Source organism: Hirundo rustica, chromosome 8 (genome assembly GCF_015227805.2).
Source record: "Hirundo rustica isolate bHirRus1 chromosome 8, bHirRus1.pri.v3, whole genome shotgun sequence".
In the NCBI taxonomy this organism is placed as follows: Eukaryota; Metazoa; Chordata; class Aves; order Passeriformes; family Hirundinidae; genus Hirundo; species Hirundo rustica.
Window position 1 is genome coordinate 9,225,162 of NC_053457.1, and position 21,277 is coordinate 9,246,438.

Below are 21,277 nucleotides of genomic sequence, written 5' to 3' on the forward strand. Positions count from 1 at the left end.
ATTCAGCAGAGAGGCTGGGGTTTTTTTGCAATAAAGCTTCTCTACCAGCAGTTTTCAGTAGGTGGCCTAACATGGTGTTACCGTTTTCCCCCCCCCCAGTATTACTGGAAGTCATCGCTTGAATTTAATTTTTATGGAAAATAATTAAGTTTTCATTTCTGTAAAGAAAATAGTTTTCAAACAGATTTACATGTTAAATCTGTTGAATACTACCTCTAACAGCTATATGCAAGTCTGAAATTATACATCTGTGACCAGTGCGTTGACATATCTAATATTTTTAATAGGAATGTAAAAACATCCCTGTGGGTTGTTACCAAAAGTTTATCTTTCAGAAGAACCCTGTTATTCAGTTAGACAGTAAACATAGATAATGTTTCCAGTTACTAATGTTAATAAACACATGGCGGGGGTTTTGTTGGGTTTATTGGTTGTGCTCACTGGGGTGACCACCTTGAGGGTTTTTTCTTGCTTCACAAATACATGAAGTTTTAAACATTTTGCTTTATTGTGTTTTCCAGGAAACAAAGGTGGAAAAGCTACAGAAGTATCCTTGCAGTCAAGGCCCGAATCCTGTATTAGGCTTCACCGAGCAGGCTGAGCTTAGCGTTTGTCAAGCTGAAGGGCCGGTCACCCTGCACAGGAAGGATTAAAAGTGAACAATGACTCGATTGAGAGTTCATGAGCAATTGCTTGGAGCCTATCTGCTTATCATTCTCCATGTTCAAGGTAAATATGAACTAGTTGAAATAAGCTTATCTTTCTGGTTTGTAAGAGTTGGGTGTTTTCCAGTGGTTGAAGTGGGATATTTTTGTTTCGGAGTTTCTTTTGCAGGCAGGTGACTTTACTGGCCTATGAATGCTTCCCTAAAAGGAAAGACATTCTAGTAGTCATAGATGAGGTCTATTTTAGCAAATACTTAAAGAGAAACAATACCAAAAATGCCTAGTACACCGTGGAGCAAGTTGGATGAGCAGCAGAAGTGAAGGTTTGACTTTCTGAATTTCAGTTTCCTGTATGTGTGAATATTTGATCCCTTTAACTTGACCCCACTGAAGAACATGCAGTGTGCAGTTCCCCACACCTTCTGATGCTCCCAAGCAGCCTAGAGGTAGTGTGGCATAATTCTAAATTATCTTGTTGTGCCTATTTGATGGGCCAAGGTGACACTATGGACTATTCTCAATTACCCTCATTTTCAGTTAGTGAAGATAGTCATTTGTGTGTCTGTTGTGTTTCTATACATCAATTATCAAACACTTCTGGATATCCAGTTATCATTAGAACTTTAACTCCTCTGTCAAATTGGGTCGAATTGCAAAATAAATATGCAGCAGTGCCCTGCATGTCCAGCAGGCACATATGCATTAGTCAATATTTATAATTTTACTCATAGGCAATAGCAACTGGAGGATTGTTTTTCTCTCTAGATACAAATAGAAATAATGGTACAAATATAGAAGTCTTCTAGTGGCTTAAAATTAAATTACATTAATTCCTTCCATGATCATGGTAATTAATAATAGTTCAGTAAATCACTTCTAAAAAGTAATATAGATAAATTAAGCTTAAAGACTGAGCATAATTTTTCAGCTTCAAAAGAAAAAATTGCCTTATCTTAGGAATTTTCCTGATTTTCAGATCAATATTGAGGGAGTTCTGAAAGCCATGGAAAAGTTGAGCTTATTGAAGTGTTGTTATTTCTTTGCAAGTTGCCTAAGGGCTTTTCTTCAAATGTACGAAATGTGCTTGGTTTCCAGGGGTGGTGAGGAAAAAACCAGTCAAGTCTCCGCTCTAGATTCGTGGGAGAGGAAAGAATTAAGATCATAGTCATAAAGCATTTGAAATTTTTATAGGAAAGAGAAAGTGAAAAGTTTAAACAGTTGGAAAAGTTTCAGTGAGGAGAATATATGCTGGATTTTAGAAAAATGCATCATAAAGCAATCAACAGAGGTGAAAAAGGTTTATTAGGAAGAATTGAAGAGAATTTGTGTGATTTACAGAAAGAAGAAAGAAAAGCAGAGAAAGTAGAAACCAGTGTGTGTACTTTCAGTGTCTGGTATCCAGCTTAATGGTTTGCTCTCTTGAGGTTTTTTTTTTTTTGGAGGCTTCTTCAGAATGTTAGGAATTTCAGAGCTTACCAAGACCTGAGAGAATGATAAAAGCAAGTATGTCTGTATAGCTGCATGTATATATACATACCAGATTTCCTAGCAGGTAACTTGAAAAAGCAAGTGGCTGCATGTGTTGATTACTGTGAAAATATTCTTACAATAACAACAGAAACCAGAGGCAATTCCATGGCATTGGTGAAGAGCTGCAGTTTCTCAGGGTGGTACTGTGCAGCAGGGGGGCCCAGTGGTTACCCTTTGGCTTGTGTCTTTACAGCTTTGGGACTTCTTCACTTGGAGAAACAGTCAGAAATGAGGTTGCAGATGACCAGATTTAATAGCAACCTCTTCAGTTAAAACATTTTGTGTTTTCTTTCTTACTGTGGAAGGCCTTTGCAGTAGCTTTAAGACTTGCACTGCATCTTCATCCAGCTCGGGTTTTTTTGATCTAAGGCGAGAGGTTTTGGGCTTCAGCCGCACTTGTGACTGCGCTGACCAGGCTTTGTCTTCCAGTAGCGCAGGGTTTTCATGCAGAGAACCAGTTTTACTTCCGAGCAGAGTTCTTTCTTTGTTGCTATAGTGCATTGATGAGCGTGTCTGATCAATATATGTAACAATAATAAAGTGCTTGACATCTACTTAAACATGTTCTCATAAATTTGGTACTTCATTGCTGGCACTTTACTTCCCATGTGGTTCATCACATCTTTATGTATTCTTCAGAGGCACCACAGCAGACCAGTTTTTTGATCCTTGTAAATTAGTTGACTAAAAATGTATTAATGCCACTTGATATGTATGAAGATATATTAAAAGTCAAATTTAAAAATAATTAGTGTTAATCTTAAAAATTAAAATGGACTTAAAGTTGCCACTGTTTGTTAGTGAACTAAAAAAAAAACCACTTTGATTTCATTTTACTGCTCTAATTGCTTTTATTCAAATACTTGACATAGATATGGTATATATTAAGATAAGTTTTAAAAACTTTACGCATTTTCTCAATTTCAGGTGAAGTAGTTAACTGAATTTGAATGTATAAACCAATCTGAAACAAAATTCTAAAAGCTCTAGAAGGGACTTAGAGTTGTCAGTAGCTGCTTCATTACTTATAAACACTAGTTCTGTTTACTGGTGATTTCCGCATTTAATGGCTGAATCTGTCTTTAAAACATGGGCAGCGACTGTGTTCCTATGAATTTGTCTGATTAAAGTTCTTCCGAGGGATTATTAAAAGTTGATCTATTTCTTTATTAGGATTTTGCATTTAGTTTTAAGTAACTTTATTCCTTAAAAGTCCACTTAATTTAAATTAGAATGCCGTGTGCTTTTTTTAAGGAGAACACACAAAGTTTTCATGTCTCTGACTTAATATTGAGTGCATAAGAACAGAGTAGTCTTCAGAAGTGACATTTGGGGAAGGGAAGAGGCTGAGGACTGCAGGTTGGGAAGCAGAGGAGGCAGGGGCTGCCTGTCTCTGTTGAACACTGGTGTAGCTCCTGGGAGAGCTGGAAGGGCAGGAGGGAGTTTTAAACCACTAGTCTGGGAATGTGCTGTGATTTTTAGGAACCAGTTCTGCTAGATGGAGCTACCTCTAACATGCCTGGTCTTTGGAGATCACAGCCTTGATACATAAAAAAGCACTATATGGAGAATTATGGTTAGAATGCCAAACACAGAGTTTGTAAGAAGCATTTAAGATAGTTTCTTAACAGAACATGTTAAATCATTATGTGATAGGCAGAAAGTGAAATGTGCTTACTGGAGTGGGGGATTTTGCAGTATCTACATCCTAAAGCAAGAAGTAATTTAAAAAGTACCACATCAAAATATCAAGGTATGTCTTTTTCATAAGGAAGGCATATCTAACATAAAGAGCACTGGTACAACTTTCATCTTTGATAAAAAGACCCCAGTGTGTGTCAGCACCAGCAGGGAGGCAGGTGAAGGGGCTCTTTTGACACAGGTTCTTGTTACTTAAATATTGAATTTCTTGGAGTTTACAAGCAGGGATCAGAGTAGCTACAAAGAAATGCCTCTAGCACTGTAGTTCTGCTAGGACAAATCCCTTTAAAAGGATAATGTAGTCTGGAATAGAAGTGGGTTTTGGGCAACACCTGCATCATGATTTCAGAAAGCTATCAAACAGCTTGGCAGCTCTAGGCCATATTGGACCTTTATTTGTGGAGAAAGAGAGGATGCAATTAAGTGAAAAACATAATTTGGCTTTTGTATTTGTCTTCTTTCACTTACTGCTGCCTCTGCATTTCATAGAGCTGGTTTTTTATGGGTCACACAAATCACTTCTTACATCAGAAGACTTAATGAAATTATATCTGTGTCATGGCATTGAGTTGCAAGCAGGTTGACTTGGGTTTTAGTGATTAGTAACACTGCAGTGTCACACACGGTACATTTTTAAGATTTATCCATGTTAATATTCATATTTGAAGCATGCTTTCAAGTAGACTTAGATTTCTAACCTAGTGAGATTTTTAATATCCTGTGCTTCTTTGAAATACATTTTACAGTCTTAAGTTATTTTCTGTGATTGGAAGAAGAAGTGCTTTGAATAATTTATCAAAGGCTGGATATGATACATTGTCAGCCATTGCTCCGTTTTAACAATTTGTTTTATTATTAACTTCTGAAATTTTTATCTCTTTTATTAAAATAAAGCTTAATTTTAAACGGAAAACCATGTAAGCGTTGTCCTGTCTGTAACAGTTGTTCACACTTCCAGAAATCTACAACACATGCAGTGTATGATGGGGCAGAGCAAAAGATAAAACAACTTGAAGTCCCATCAGCTTTTTTCTCCTCAGTGTCCTACACTGCAGTGAAGTTAGGAGAATGTTCCACCATTACTGTGGTATTCATTGAACGTTGTAATGCAGTAAAATACACATTACAGAGCAGTTTGAATGTTTAGAAGTCTATGATACTGTCATTGTCAAGGCTGGATAAACAGGCTAGATAGAAGAAGTGATCCAGGATCTTGATCAAGCCCTCCAGCGTGTGATGGCTTATTTTTTGCTCATGTACATTATTTTGCCTCACCAGCTCTATGCAATTTGCTGGTGGAGGTTAGGAAAGAGTGGAAAGGAAGCTTTGCTGTGCCTGAAGTCTCTGGGTGCTGCATTTCAGTGCAAAAATACACTGCACTTACACCTTTGAAGGTCACGTGAGATTTGTGTATGTTTGTTCCTTAGCTGTACTGCAGAGTGACAACAGCAAATGTCATGGAAAAGAGAGATTCATTACATCATCAAGTAGTGTAGTGTCACAAGATCCCTAAAAAAAATGATCCTCCCTTTCCTTGTCCTGCTCCCAGGGGGAAGATGCAGCTGTGTGAATGTCTGAGAGCTGGAGCTCTGTGTGTAGGGACATAAACCTTGGAGCAAGATGTTAGTTCTCTCTTGTTCATTTACTCAGTATCTATTAACCAGGGAAAGCAGCAAGGAAGCATCCTGTGAGTTCAGGGCCTTCATTTGCCCTCTTAACATCCAAGGTGGATGGAAGCCAAGTCTTCCCACGCTTGACTCCCATCCCCATACCCAACAGCTCTAAGATGGACACCAATCTGCCTTGAAATGCTGAGGGTGAATTGCAGTACTGCAGTAAAGGATACAGTTAGGTATCCTAGGCAGAGGCAATTAAAAACTGGTTCCTGAAGTAATCCCAAACTTCCTCAAAATTTCCCTAATCTCTTCCCTGGGTACTCAAACTCCTGTCTAAGAAGAGGTCTGCTTCGTTCTTTGTGCAGTTCAGGTATTACCTGTAAGATGAAAAAGGCTACTATAGAGTTTCACGTTACAAAAATAATGAAATTGTAGTCTCTTCTTGGCTTTGAATAAAAATCTATGCCTATAGAAACTGAACAAAAGACAAAGATGCTGTTTCTTTGAGATACAGTTATCTGTTTTGGATTTTATATGGAATGTGCCTTTCATAAATCTTGTAATGCCATCCATCTTAATAAATGAAGAGGGAAAATGTATTTCATGTCACTTTTAGTATAAAAGGTTGGTATACCTGTGGTCATGCTTCAGTGTTACTTTACAGATTAAAAGATGCCAGACATGTACAAAAATGTTGTTCTTTCTGTGCTGAGCTAGAAGCCATGCTTTAAGAGTTCCTTGGATTTCTCTAATGAACTGAGAAAAACCATTGCATTCAGTGATCAGGGTAGGAAAACGGATAAATGGATGAGTGAATGTAAGATACTGATCATAAAGTACCATAAAGACTTTAAACATGTGGAATGTCCCTAAAGATAAGAGGAGATTTATAACGTCATTGGGAAAGATACCATAGTCATTCTACAAAATTAGAAAGACAAACAATATTTGTACATATGCAGTGGCTTTTCCTTTGAATATTAAGTAGAATTACCTGTTCTCTGAGCAGGTAAGGATCTCTTAAATGTGAATACAGAACGTTGTGTAATGTCTCTAGCACAGTATTAAAATTACCTTTCAATTTATGCTGGGAAGAAATGAATGTGGAAAGAGAGGGAGTTGGATGGAAGAGCTGTTTCAACTGTGCAAGGTTTCTCTTGGTTAAATCAGAAGTACCTGTAACCTTCTGTTATTCTAGCATTGGATCTTATTCCTTGTAAACAGTCTGTACAGATCAGGACTATTTAACTTGGGCATTACTGAAATACTCTTTGAAGACCACATATTAATAAAGCACTGCTCTGTGATTTCAGTGTTTAGGTAAATGGTGTATTTCTCAGGATATTCTCTCAGCTGTATCCAGAAGAAGTACAGTTGCATTACTTTGCTGCATTGGACACTAGGAGTGCTGTATTAACCGGATGAGGAAATCTGCAAGTGTGCTGTTTTCAGTACAGTAGGATCAAATTTCACAAATATTTAATTGGCACTTGTCTGAATGACATAGTGGATGTTACAGTAGAGTGATGCAGAGGGCTGTATCTGTACAAGGTTTTAATCAAGTTTTTCTGGATGTGTTTCCAGCAAGGTATACTAATATTCTTATCCCTTTACAGCTCACATTTGCTAGGTTTGACAGGAAGCCCAAGAATCTGTTCCAAGAGATTGTGAGTTTCCTGGTCAGGTTTCTTTTCGTTAGAAAAACTGAAATTTTTATTGTGACCTCCACTTTTTTTTACTAGTAACTGAATTTGTAAAAGCTTCTGCTGGTCCTGACTGACTGCTGGGATATCTGAGCCTCACACAGAGCCTTGCTGTAATCTGTGTCAGTGATAGTTTGTCAGGTGATAGTTTGTTCACAGCTATTCTATCATATTTGGCTCATACCTTGAGGATTTAGAGCCCGGGTGGTGGACAGAAGGAGATTTCCTGTTGGTAAAATTGCCCATGATAGAGCTCAAGGAGATGGATAAAGATGTTCTCATCTCCTATATTAATCACATAGCATATTCCAAATGAGGCAGATAATTTTTCATCATTTTTGTTCTGGATGTTCTTCACTAAGAAGAAAATGGATGGAGGTTTTCTTCTGAATGCCTACATTCACAAAGGTACTTTAATAATATGAACAAGAACAAATTGTGTTTAACTCTGCTGCTGTTCAGAAACTGAGGCCTGCCTGGAACATGATGTAGCCCTGTTTCTATTCTGTGAAAGCTCGTTTGGATGGATGTTCCTGTCGTTTACTAAAATTTAATTTGCAAACAAGACTTACTTTAGCTGTGTTTTGAAGTACTAATGCATACAGAGATCAAAAAAACCCAAGAGATTTTGGAGTTATTACTGCTCTTGCATGAGACTGTGAATCTATAAAAAATTACTTCAGAAAATTAGAAAATTGCATATTAAGTATGTTCAGTCATGCATAAAATTATTCTTGTTGTGGTTATCAAGCCGTCAGCATTTTGGTTTTCTAAACACATGAATGAGAGAAGCTTTCTTCAGAAAATTCTAACCAGTTACACCACTACTTTCCTGCCCTACCTCAAAAAGAGAAAATATCTGTTTATATTGATTATGATTGGAAGAGTTGCTGTTGAGGTACAAAATAAGTCAGCTAGGTATTTCTAGAATAAAACTATTAATTCAGATTTCTACCCTAATCTTGGGAGAGGAGATTGCCTTGTATACTTTAATTAGAAATACAATTATTGTTGTCATGTTTTGCCTGTAAAACTCTTGAACAGCTGTCAGAGAGATGCAGACTTTTTTGTTGTTGGTTTTTTTTGTGTCCAGGTCAAAAGCCAGACAGCATGCTTCATGGTACAGGAATGAAGACTAATTCTGACCAGAAGAAAGAAACAAATGGAGTAACACTTGCTCCAGAGGACACCTTACCTTTTCTTAAGTGCTACTGCTCAGGACATTGTCCAGATGATGCCATTAACAACACATGCATGTAAGTGTTGCATTCAGGATAGAGGCTCTTTGAAGAATATGATCCTGAGTTTTGAGAGAGCTGACTGCCTCTGGAGGCTGACCAAGGTTTTCTCAGGCGATCTGACCATAATTGATTATGTTCTGTGAGTGCTAAACCCCGTGGTCATCTCTGTTTTCACCACACCTTAGAACAATTTGCAACTGGTCATTTTAAGCCCAGCAACTGCTTTGAAGGACAGAGGTTTTAAGTAACCCTGTGGTATTTTATAGCTGGGTGAGTATTAAGTGACCCAAATCTAAACCTTCTGACATGACCACCTGTTTGCTTATTCCTTCACCTAGTAGTCAAAAAGGTAGTGTAATGTAAATAGCATGGCCATTTACTGAGAATTCTTCTTGTTACATGTTCAATAGTTACAAACTATGAAGGAGAGGCAGGGGAAAATAAAGAAAAGCCTGTGGACATGTAGAGACAGGAGGGAAGTTTTATCTTTGTTAGGTCTAAGAATCCTAACAGACTCATGCACGGGTCCTGTGCTTGCTTAAGGTGTATGTTTTTTTCAAGCTCTGAAACGTCCTTGTTTTTCCTTTTTTTTCTTTCCACTTGCAATTCCATGTTCCAGGCCCCTTCTGTTTTCTTCCTTAAGTTGAAAACTTATTACTGTAGAAAACATATTACTTGCTCCTGTACTTTGAGTCTTCACTTTAGCATAGGTTTCAGTCTCTCTAAGGTGTTACTTGGCAGTTTTTGTGGAACCCAAGGAGGTAGAATAAACACTGCTGTCTTTTTAAATGTAAACACCGGCAGTGACTTACAAACAGTTTTGAACTGAGAAAATGTTCCAGTGTTTAGTCTTTCAAGCCTCTTGGTATTTATTTATTGGTTTTTATTGCCCTCTAGTGTATGCAATCTGTATAGACCTTACTAATTTTTGTCTGACCTAGCAACTGATAGTCCATTATGCTGATAGTTAAGCTGTTAGTTAAAAACACAGTGGTACAATGCTGGGTACCTTATGGCATTATGCTTTCCACATCTGCATTTCTTTGAATTAATCTAAATAGATTTTTGACAAACAAATTTATTTCTAAATTTGTTTTCCTTAGCATCTGTGTTGAGGAAATGAGTGAATGTTTGTGAGAAAGCATCCCTGTAGTGCTCTATTTGAGCTCTACTGTGGGGGTCTTTGATTCTCAAACTAGATGGTAACCACTTTATTAAAGAGTTTTTCTAGAAGTTTTCATTCTAGAATTCTTAACGGGTTCACGGTCAACTAATACTGAATATTAAATGACAAACATGCTGGTGAAGCACACGTGATATGTTTATTGCAGAACTAATGGGCATTGCTTTGCTATCATTGAAGAGGATGAACATGGAGAACCCACACTTGCTTCTGGCTGCATGAAGTATGAAGGTTCAGACTTCCAGTGCAAGGTGAAAAAATGAGATTTATACCTGTGCTGTACTTTTTCATTTTTATGCCCTTCCCTGTATTTATATGGCATTCTGAAAATATTTCTAAAGCAAGTACTGCTGCTATGATGAGTGTAGGAGAAAAACTTCTAAAGGGATTGGATTTTTTGTCTTAAGAACTTTATTTAACATATAGTTAACTGGTTTTGACTAAGCTCAAGACTTCCCATGTATGAAATAGCAACTTGAGTAGAAATCATCTGTTTCTGTGCAACAAGTAAACATTCCATGAAATATAAAAAAATTCAAGATCAAATGTAGGCACTCAGAGTTTAGGTGATAAAGTCTGTCTGCCACTGAGGAGTGATCTCATACATTAAATGGTTTGGTTGAAGTGCCTTTTAAATAAAATAGCTTACGCTTTTGTCTGTACTCTGTTGTAGCTGTAGCATCTCCTGTCCCCATTTTAGCTTCAAAGTCTAACTGGTCATTGAATTCTCCTTCAACAGGACTCCCCTAAAGCGCAGTTACGTCGAACGATTGAGTGCTGTCGTACTGATTTCTGCAATCAGGATTTGCAACCAACGTTACCACCTCTTGACAGTACAGGTAAACACCTCCTGTGTGTTCACACTGCTGAGAAATGCTGTGTAGGTTCTGCTCTTCCTGACCAACAGTAGACATAAGGAGAAAATGTAATTACAGTATTGCACAGATCTGTTTCTTTCCTTACTAAGTATTTTTTGTATGAAGATCTGTACTACACTTCATTTTCTATTTTCAGTTTTCCTTTTTTGTCACTTTCAAGTTAATCTTTTCCTCGATCAGTCACTCATAGCATTTTTATTCTTGTTCTTAGTGTGTTCATATCTTGACTACATGTGATATTCTGTTTTTATTCTGTTTCCACAGTCTGATCTGTTTTTAAAATGTTTTTCTTAATCTCTGCTGTGCTTTTATCATTATGAATGCCATCATAAAAAAACCTATTCAGACTTTGTTAACACCTCTTTATTGGAAATTCATTCTCTTCTTTCTGTTGTTCCCAGCAAAAATAGTTTTCTTTCATGCACTTAGCTCCTTCATTGCTAGGCAAGTTGCACTGGTGTAACTGTTGCTTTATATCTTCTCAGAATCTTACTGCTCTAAATCCTTAATTTCTATTTCTAACAAACTAGCAAGAGTCAACCAAAACCAACAACTCCAAAATCCTCAAGCTAAATCTTTTTTTTTTTTTTTTTTTTTTTTTTTTTTTTGGTTGTCATCCAAATAAATTTATCTTTGCTTTTGTGGTATAAATACTTATTTGATACTTAGTATTTGAAACCATTCCTAAATAAACTGTTTACAGTATATGTTTAATTAATAGACTTTGGAAACTCTCTTTTTTTTTTTTCTGTTTTTTCTTTTTTTTTTTTTGTCAAATAGATGGACTTTTTGATGGCAGCATTCGTTGGATGGCAGTGTTGATTTCTATGGCAGTCTGCATAATTGTCATGGTCATCTTACTTAGCTGCTTTTGTTACAAGTAAGAAAGCACTTTCGTTACTGGCAACATTTTTAATTTTGCAAATCAGTGTAAACAGAACAGTTATTTTGCAAATGTACTGAGTCATATGTAGATTGGAAACAGTTGTAACTTAATTTCACATTTTTGTGGGTAGCAGTTTACATCACTAGCTAAAATGAAATGCTCATGGCAGAGAATTTAAGTGAATTTGGTCCTTTTCTCTGACTACGAAGTATTTACAGTTTTGTAAGCTACACGTAACTTCAATGCTATAGCAGCTGGTAAACAGGAATATTTTCATGGGTTTTATGCTTTTTGGTCTTCAGTCACTATCAGTAGTTAAATTTCACCTGCTTCTGAGATTTTCTGCTGTGTTTCAAAACTAAGTAATTGTCCAGCTGGGCCATGGCAGTTCATTCAGGTGCTTCTGTCAGCCCCAGCCCTGTGCTGGAGGTGATGGCTGTTCCAGCAGTTTCCAAGGCTTGTGTCAGCCTCAGCTGCTGTGGATCAAGGCTCTGTTTGTCCATTTAACCCAAAATCAGCAATGTTGTGCTGGTAACTCTGAGTATTAAAAACGCTGGGTTTCCACCTGACTGATAATCAGCTGACACCTGTACATGCATTACAACAGCTTCTTAACAATAAAAAGCTATGTAAGTTACATTTCAGGAAAAGAAAAAAATACTGTAAAATCTGCTTCTCTGGTTTTTCTTTTGAGGAAATGTTTATAATTAAATAGCTCTTTCTGTAGATCAGTTTGTTACATATTTTAAGTGCTTTGGAGTTCAGCTTAACTTCATTTACTTTTGCAGGCATTACTGTAAGTCGATGGCAAAGAGGCACTGTTATAATCGTGACCTGGAGCAAGATGAAGCATTTATTCCAGCTGGGGAGTCACTAAAAGACCTTATTGACCAGTCACAGAGTTCTGGGAGTGGATCAGGACTACCACTGTTGGTAAGTCATAAACTTAAGATTTTTCTTCACTGAATTTCTCTCCATCACATACAAAGTTTGGTTTGGATCTACTGCCTAGAGAAAAGCAGTTTGTTCATACAAAATGCTAATTATTTTATATGCCATTATGATGAAAGGTGGAGTACAAACGGAACATGTTTAATGCTCATCTTCACATAATTGATTAAAATGAAATCTGAAATTAGCTATGTTACAAAATCTATTGGCGTCAGCAGAATTCAAAGAAAACTTAGAGCCTGCGGCCATTGAGATGAAAATACAAGAAATGGCTGATGTAAATATCCATTTGAGTGAACTCAGAGATTTTATTTTCTTAGTATCCACTGACCATTAAAATAGGAAAGCCAGAGAGGGACTTCTTACGAAGGCATGTGGAGACAGGACAAGGGAAAGGTTTTAAACTGAGAGTAGGTTTAGGTGGCATATCAGGAAGAAATTCGTCACTGGGGATGTTGAGGCACTGGAACAGGTTGCCCACAGAAGCTGTGGATGCTCCATCCATGGCAGTGTTCAAATCCAGCCTGGATGGGGCTTTGAACAACCTGTTCTAGTTGTCCCCACCCATGACAGAGGGGTTGGAAGCAGATGATCCTTAGGGTCCTTTCCAACCCAAACCATTTTGGGATAATTATTCATAATTTTGTCCATTCTCTGTCCTATATAATACTTGCATAAAAATTAACCAGTGAGACAGATGACTATTCATAAATCAGAAATAAAGTGTAAGAGAACATACACTTCAGTTAGAAGTTGAGTTGATATAAATATTTTTGGGTTTTTTTAATAACTTGGAGGCAGCAATAACAAGTCCAAATTTGGAATGTAAAAAAATTGATGCAACAAATTTTACAATGAGATCAAACTTGAAAGTAATCCAAGCTTGACCAGCATCTGCTGTGTTTCCCTTCTCCATCTTATACCCTCTTCTTTCTTACTGTTTTTTTTTTAATTTTTTTTTTTTGTCTGCCTTAGGTTCAGCGCACTATTGCCAAACAAATTCAGATGGTGAGGCAGGTTGGAAAAGGGCGATATGGTGAAGTGTGGATGGGCAAATGGAGGGGTGAAAAAGTGGCAGTCAAAGTGTTCTTCACCACAGAAGAAGCCAGCTGGTTCCGAGAAACAGAGATTTACCAAACTGTTCTCATGCGGCACGAGAACATCCTTGGTAAGGCAGCAGAGCAGTGCTCAGCTACTGGAGGGTGACATGAGGGAGCAGGAGGAGCTCTTAGTGGGTTGTTTGAGGGGTCCAAGGCAGCTTCTGTGGAATAACCAGATGGGTTTCTCTTAATGTGCTAATAAAATGCTATTGAAAGAGTAGAATCTTGCTGCTCTTGGTTGGAAACATGTCTACAATCTCTGTGCTGGAAGGCTGGACTGGTAACCTCATGAACAGTTAGAATCAGAGCTTCTACATGATTAGTTTTCATAAGAGGAACACATATCTTCTGCTACAGTACGTGAAAATACAGCTTTAGGAATTATCACTAAATCTACTAGACAAAAAATTTCTGTACAACTAAATAGGAACTTGGTTTGTACATTTCATAGGTTTCATAGCAGCAGATATTAAAGGCACTGGCTCCTGGACACAGCTTTACTTGATCACGGATTATCACGAAAATGGATCATTGTACGATTTTCTGAAGTGCACCACGCTGGACAACAGGGCTCTGCTCAAGCTGGCCTATTCTGCTGCGTGTGGCCTGTGCCACCTGCACACAGAGATCTACGGCACGCAGGGCAAGCCTGCCATCGCACACAGGGACCTGAAGAGCAAGAACATCCTGATAAAGAAAAACGGAACCTGCTGCATTGCAGACTTGGGGCTTGCAGTCAAGTTTAACAGGTAACAAATGCTCTGGCACGGGAAAACTTTCGTGTCATTTTTTTATTTAATGCACCCAGTTTAAGAGGGCAGATGGAATCATTTGGTTGTGTGCTTTCAGGGGGCTTTTTTTCAGTTTTGAGAGTAAAATATTCTTGTATGCTAAAGAGGTTGTTAAGAAACAAAGAAAATAGTCTTCTTACAGAAAATAAAGGTTTTGTAGAGGAAATGGAGACTGATTTTTTTATTCAAAACTAGCCTTTCATAATAATTGCAGTCATGTAAATTCTTTTATAGAAAATTTGAACGGCATACAGGCAGTTGAAACTTAATTGAAGACGTGACACTTCAAAAGTATTTGAAAGTACTATTATTGGTTTAATTTCAATGGAGACAGAGAATTGTCCTTTTGATTTCACGCCTTGTAACAGTCCACAATTCAGTAATTTGCTAATGTTTCCATATAGTGACACAAATGAAGTGGACGTTCCCTTGAACACCAGAGTGGGAACGAAGCGTTACATGGCTCCAGAAGTCCTGGATGAAAGCCTGAATAAAAACCATTTCCAGCCGTACATCATGGCTGACATCTACAGTTTTGGGCTGATCATCTGGGAAATGGCTCGGCGCTGTGTCACAGGAGGTAATAAACTTTTTAAATCTTCTGTGTAAAATCTACCAGGCCCTTCCCTCACTCTAGCAATGCTTCACCAGGAAATAATATAATTAGCTTGCTGTGTCATCAGGCTTGTATTCTTTAAAAGCAGTAGTAATAGTCTAATGCATCTTTGTGGCTCATCCTGGCTTTTACTCTTCCTTTGTATCCTTATGCATCTTCACCTGTTCTCTTCTTCCATCTTGTATTTCCCTGTGCTTCTTTGTAGCAAGTCATAGATTAGAAAAAGCTAAATTCAGCATTTGGTGTCAAAATCAAAGGCGCTACAAGGAATTATCGCAGCTACTAAAGTTAATAATTGTAACATTGGAGCCTTAATGGTAAATTGTTGTAGTGAAATTTTCAGATTTTTACCTCAGTAAAACAGAGAGGTGAGTATAACTTGGCACAAAGTTAATTTTTGTTCCTGGCTGAGGAAGTCAGAGAGTAGATATCTAGATTTATTTTTTTTAATTGTTCCCAATCTTTCACCATTATCTCCAGGTATTGTTGAAGAGTATCAGTTGCCATATTATGACATGGTGCCGAATGACCCATCCTATGAGGACATGAGAGAGGTGGTGTGTGTCAAACGCCTACGCCCAGTGGTGTCGAACAGATGGAACAGCGATGAGGTGAGTGTGCTGAGAGGAAAAGCTACTTCACTTTGTTCATTAATGTGGGGTGGTATTTTAGTCTAATAAATACTAAAATGTTGGGCAGTAGGGACTGCATTCACACGTTCTGATACTTTGAAAACCTAATAGCAATAATAGGAGAAAGACATGTTTGAGACCAATTCAAAATACTGTATTTTTTAATGTATCTAATCAAGTGATCTGAGAGGAATATACCCTTAAGAAGCATGAATACTGCTCTCCTTGAGAGCATGTATTTTAGATAGTGGAATATATTTGGAGTTTTAATTAGAGCTAAAACATAAATTAATTTTTAACTCATTTTATTAGTCTTAATGTATATAGCTTATTGGTTTATGGCATAAGATATTTCATGAAAGATGAAGCAGTTGCTTTGTGGATTTCCTCTTTCCTTTTTTCCTTTTTTACTGTTACATCCCAGTACAATCTGTGATGTAACTAAAATACTCTCATTTGTGTGTTTTTAAAGGGCCACAGCTTGAACACAGTAAATGAGACATAACTATTTCACATAGCAAGTTAAATATGCTATATCCATTCTTCCCTAAGTCCTTGACTTCTATGAATTCCCAGGGGGTTTTTTGTTTGGGTTTTTTTTTGACTCCTGAAAGAACTGTTGTCACACATCTTCATTTTCCCTGAAAAAATTATCTATGGTTTTCCAGCCATATATGTGGAGATTTTTCTGTTTATTGCTGCCATATTTGTACCACTGTTCCTGAGTTGTACAGAGAAGTTCTGGTAATACATCCTTGGCAGACTAAATCAGCACTCGTGTTAGTTCCAGCTAGTGTAATACTAGGCATTGAGGGGGTGGGATAAGGACTGGCATGTGAATGTTGGTCTTGGGGTGTTTTGGGTTTTTTTCCTTCAGCAGATCTCTTTATAATAGTTTTCTACCAACTCAAATTTTGCAGAAAACTTGGAAATTGCACATTTTTGGACTTGAAAGTTCTGTAATTTGAGCTTGACAGTGAACCAAAAATATAACTTTGTGTGTAGCAGTTGTTACAATAGTGTGCCTTTGTTTTTCCTTCTGCAGTGTTTAAGAGCAATATTGAAGCTGATGTCTGAGTGCTGGGCTCATAATCCTGCCTCAAGACTCACTGCCTTGAGGATCAAGAAGACACTTGCCAAGATGGTGGAATCACAAGATGTAAAGATTTGACATAGGAAAATGACTTTGGAGAGCAAAGCTGGACTCCCTCGATCTTTTCACTCAAACGTGGGTGAGGAAGATAGAAATAGAGAAGAGGAAATAACTGAGATTCAGTATATTTTCTCAGCACACTTCCACAGGCTGCTAATGAAACCTTTCAGTACTTCGTAGGCCATGATACTGAGAGCCTCTATACACTACGTATATGGACAGCCTTGAGACAATACACATTTTGTTTTGGTTTGAGCTGCATTGAGACTTCAATCGTACTTTATGAGTCTCCAGTGAAACTCTGGGTACTGAATTGAATGTTCAGATTACAGTGCTTTCTGTGAAAGCCTAACAAGCTATATGGATTCAACAGAGATGGAGAATATAAGCTTTTTTTTGTTGTTTTTTGCCTTCTACCTGATGAAATCTAGTCAATCCATACCAGGTTTTGGTGAAACAGCCTGTAGATTATGAATCTGTTTGTGATACTACTCAGTTTAACAGTTCTTTATGCCTTTATGTGTGTGCCAGGATTATTTTGCTGTCATTTGGAATATATAAGAAACCATTTAAATGAACAAAGTTTTATGGTCAGGGCTCCGTGCATTTTGTGCCTCCACAATCAGAGATTTGCTACAGAACCTTTTGCCATTAAGTTACCTTCAGAAATCTCAGTTTTAACTTTGTTTTCTGTTTTTTATTTGTCACAAAGAGAGCTGCAAAAATGTGAACCATGAATTAATTAAGGAATGCCTACCTAAATCTGTAAGGAGCTTGAAACAATCTCTTCTAGAGATGTAGGCTGCCTTGATCATCTCACTTACAGTCTAGAGAGAGCTCCATAATTGGATCCATGAAATTTGTCTTTTTTTTTCACAGTGCCACATGCAACCAGCGTTTTTGCCATAGAATGCTTTACATCTTAGCAGAAAGACTGATGACAATGAGTTTTGCCTTCCTGCTGTATTGGGACTCACTGATAGGTGTCTGCCATGCTCTGAAACTTCTTCCCATGAAGGAAGGGATTTGTCAGCTGTAGCAATGTGCTCTTTCATCATTTGACAAAACTAGGCAGAGGATGAGTTTCAAAAGGCTTTAGAGCAAGTCCAGTTTAAAGACACAAAAGAGGGAAGGCAGGAAGCTCTGGGTCCTCTGAAGATTAGAGGATGCAGTAAAGTTCAGGACCAGGAGAACTGAGCACGTGAACTGCTGAAGATCAGATCCACAGCATGCAGAAGATTTGGAGCTGGGTTGCTCTGATGTAGTCACAGGAGGCCACATCTGTGGGCCACTTAGTGGAAGTGAAGATTTGAGATAAGGTAAATCAGTGGGTGTTGTAAGTTCTAGTTAAGTTTGGGAGGAATGGCATTGAAATTAATTCATGAGCATACAGTAAGTTAGCACAATTGCAAAACTTGGTTTTATTGTGCCAACTCTTTCTCCAGGCAGCAGCTGGCAGAACGAGAGGACACAGTCTCAAGCTGTGCCAAGGGAAATATAGGTTGGATATAAGGAAAAAGGTTTTTTATGAAAAGAGTGATAAAATACTGGAATGGTCTGCCCCGGGAGGTGGTGGAGTCACCATCCCTGGATGTGTTTAAAGAACAGACTGGCACTCAGTGGCACTCAGTGCCCTGGTTTACTTGAGGTGTTGTGGCATGGGTTGGACTCGATGATCTTGAAGTTCTCTTCCAACCTAGAGATTCTGTGATTCAGTGTAATTGACCTGCACAAGAACCTGAAGTTCTCCCATTTTCACCACTGACCCACACAAGTTGGTCAGAAGCCAGAACCCTCCGTGAGGTACTGTAAAGTAGAATTATTGATTTATAACTCCTTTGGCACTTCTACTCGGAAGTTAGAAAATAGTACCCTAACTCAAGTTGAAGCTTCAAAGCGTGAATCATCTGAAGATTGGACACACAGTATTGGAACCATTGAATCTCTTTGATAATTTAAGTGCCTATAACTTTGTACTGTAAATCTTGTTTTAGATAACTTTAAAAAGGGAAGTTATTTATACAGTGTGTTTTGTGCTTTAGTTAAAAAAACAAAAAACAAAACAAGAAATATCTAGTCCTACGTACATGTGTAAAATTAGATACATGCACACACACATGCCATAGTTGAGATTTGAAGAAAAAAGTTAAGAATAATACCAATATTGATGAAAAATGTTAAAACTTCAGATTGATTTATGCCAGATTATTTGTTGTCTTAAAATATTTACATGGAGATTGTTTTGATGTGTTTAAAATTTCCCTTGAAAATACAGCTGATAGAAAGCAATGTAACACAGAAGTAATGTGATTTGTGAACAATTGCAGCCTTCTAGCATGTTACTTTTTTATTTTAATCCTGTAGTTCCCATAATGTAAATGGTCAGGCAAAAGATTGCAGTATTTTTGTTTTCTATTGTGATGTACAGACTTTATTTAACAGTTCTACATATTTTATAGAAAACTAGCTATTTCGAGGGACTTTTTTTTTTTTTTTAATAAAGTCATTACTTTTGTTTAGTAATGCCTTTAAGTATTAATATGTATTCTGGCTGAGAAGTTCATAGGTATGTCAACTTTAACTTATTTGAAAGCAGCAAGAGCTATATGATATTGTGCCACAATCCTCATGATAAAGGCTTTTTAAAAATAAAGTTTCTCCGTCCATTGCCAAGAAGTATATGATGATTTTGCAATTGTTAGTCATGTCTTTGAGCATAATTTTTGCACAGGTAGTTGGAAAATTTTTGGTATAAGCCAAAAAAAGTAAGGGATAAGCTCTTTTTTTTTCTTTTTTTTCTTTTTTTTTTTCCCCCTCTCTAGAGTTTTTATCAATAAGAAGGAAAAAAAATGTTTATGTAGGTACCCTGTTAGCTTAAACTTTCAAAGCATGGAGATCTGTCTAAATTAACTCTGTCCTATACAGAATATTGCATTATTTCTTTTAGAATTTGCCACATCATCCTTAGTTGTAAACGTGTTTTGTGAATTTTTTTTAGTTCATTTTTTCCCAAGTTTTCTGGAAGCCCCTTCTGGAAGTATGATTTTCAATAACTTGTGAATTTTCACTAATTTTCTTTTCCATTGTTTAGGTATTTGCAAGGTGGCAATAGGACGGTTAGACACCTTAGGACCTAAACTGATTTACACGTTTAACATAGAGGGAGCCGACTGCTGCAAAGATGATTTTTGAGAGGGGAAAAAAAATCTTTTTTGCCTTAAACCTAATTTATCAGCACTTCACTTACCTTGTTCATGCTGAAATGTATCATGCATGGGTAGTTTTTGCTTCCTTGATTCCAATACTCAACAAAATATTAACACTAAAGGATGTCTATACTGATATTTAAGTCATTTGGGGGAAAAAAAAGTGCTCAAAGCCAACTCATGAATTTTTACATAACTAAGCATAATTAATGCAGGCTCCAAAGTTAAGTTGTTGCTTTATGCAATCCTGTAGAGTACAGAAGCCTTTAAGGTCAGAGAGGATAATAGAATTCTTCTATTGGACTGTGATTATTCTCATTTTGGTGGTCAAAATTTTAAGCATTTGTCATCCAAAAAAAAAAAAATCCTCCAAAACTGGCTTTTTTTTTTTTTTTTTTTTTAATAGAAAGATCAGCTCTGTGGAAAATATCTTGGGGAGTATCAAGCCTGTGCCTTGGAAGTTCCTAAACACCCATATGGAGGGATTTTTTATGTTTATTTAACCTATTCAGTGGGATTTTAGATGGAAATAATTGGAGTCACTTCATTCTTATTGTTACAGCAACGATAAACGGAAAGTTTTTGTGTTCCTGCTTAATTTGTAAATTCCACCAGAACTGTGGTATTCCTGCAGAGAAAACTAGGCTTACATACATACTGAGTTTATTCTGAGTTTTATTTAATGTAATTTTTCCTCAAGAAACAGTTTTCCCAATATCCATCCTTTTTTCCCCAATTATTTTCTTAATTAGCCTTTTTTGAGGTCTTGAATGAAATGTAAAATTCATACTTTAAGTTACCTCCATAGTAGTCTAGAATCAAATTTTAGATCTCGATCTAAATGACCATTTGAATGTGTTTATAAAACAAATCATTTGGATACATTTCATCTACTCTGTCTTAACCCGACTGTATTTTAATGGTCTAAAAGTGTTTGAGGAGCAGAGATATAAAGTCAAAACCCATTCTTTTGCTGTTGCAGATATTTTTAAAGGGAAGTTACGTGCTCGTCTTCTGTGAAATATTCGAATGATTTAGCCTTTCCTCACTCTCCTGACAGTGCCTCTGAGTTTAGTCTCTGTCCTGTGCCCACAATCTTTGTTCCTAGCAGGGCTGATGTCTGCAAGCAGCTGGCAGTGTTGCACAGTACAGCGCTTTATGGAACCATGGTGCTCAGCCTGGGTTGTACAGCAGAAGTAGAGGGCACATTACTTCTGGGTTCTCTGACAAATCTAATGTAATTGTTGCTTTGTGATATTTTACTGTCTAATGCAATTATAGAAGCCCACATCATGTAGTGACATTTGTGCTCTGACATGACATGCCCCGAATGAAATGTACTATATTGTATACAAGAAGAATAAATAACATTGTAGTTAACCTAGAGAAGATGTAAATAAAATATGAAAGAAGAGTGGAACGAGA

The 21,277-nt window shown here is 37.2% G+C and overlaps 1 protein-coding gene across 2 annotated transcripts in view; it reads left to right on the top strand.

Annotated features, from left to right (window-relative positions):
• BMPR1A (bone morphogenetic protein receptor type 1A) overlaps positions 1 to 21,277 on the top strand; it is a 73,083-nt gene extending 51,806 nt beyond the window's left edge. For both annotated transcript variants that reach the window (XM_040071065.2, XM_040071066.2), the window contains exons 3-13: positions 522 to 729; positions 8,309 to 8,471; positions 9,788 to 9,890; positions 10,379 to 10,478; positions 11,298 to 11,397; positions 12,192 to 12,336; positions 13,330 to 13,522; positions 13,906 to 14,203; positions 14,650 to 14,825; positions 15,342 to 15,472; positions 16,539 to 21,277. In XM_040071065.2, coding sequence (XP_039926999.1) covers positions 663 to 729; positions 8,309 to 8,471; positions 9,788 to 9,890; positions 10,379 to 10,478; positions 11,298 to 11,397; positions 12,192 to 12,336; positions 13,330 to 13,522; positions 13,906 to 14,203; positions 14,650 to 14,825; positions 15,342 to 15,472; positions 16,539 to 16,664 — 1,602 coding nt within the window. In that variant the 5' untranslated portion in view covers positions 522 to 662 and the 3' untranslated portion in view covers positions 16,665 to 21,277. The remainder of the gene's footprint in view (positions 1 to 521; positions 730 to 8,308; positions 8,472 to 9,787; positions 9,891 to 10,378; positions 10,479 to 11,297; positions 11,398 to 12,191; positions 12,337 to 13,329; positions 13,523 to 13,905; positions 14,204 to 14,649; positions 14,826 to 15,341; positions 15,473 to 16,538) is intronic.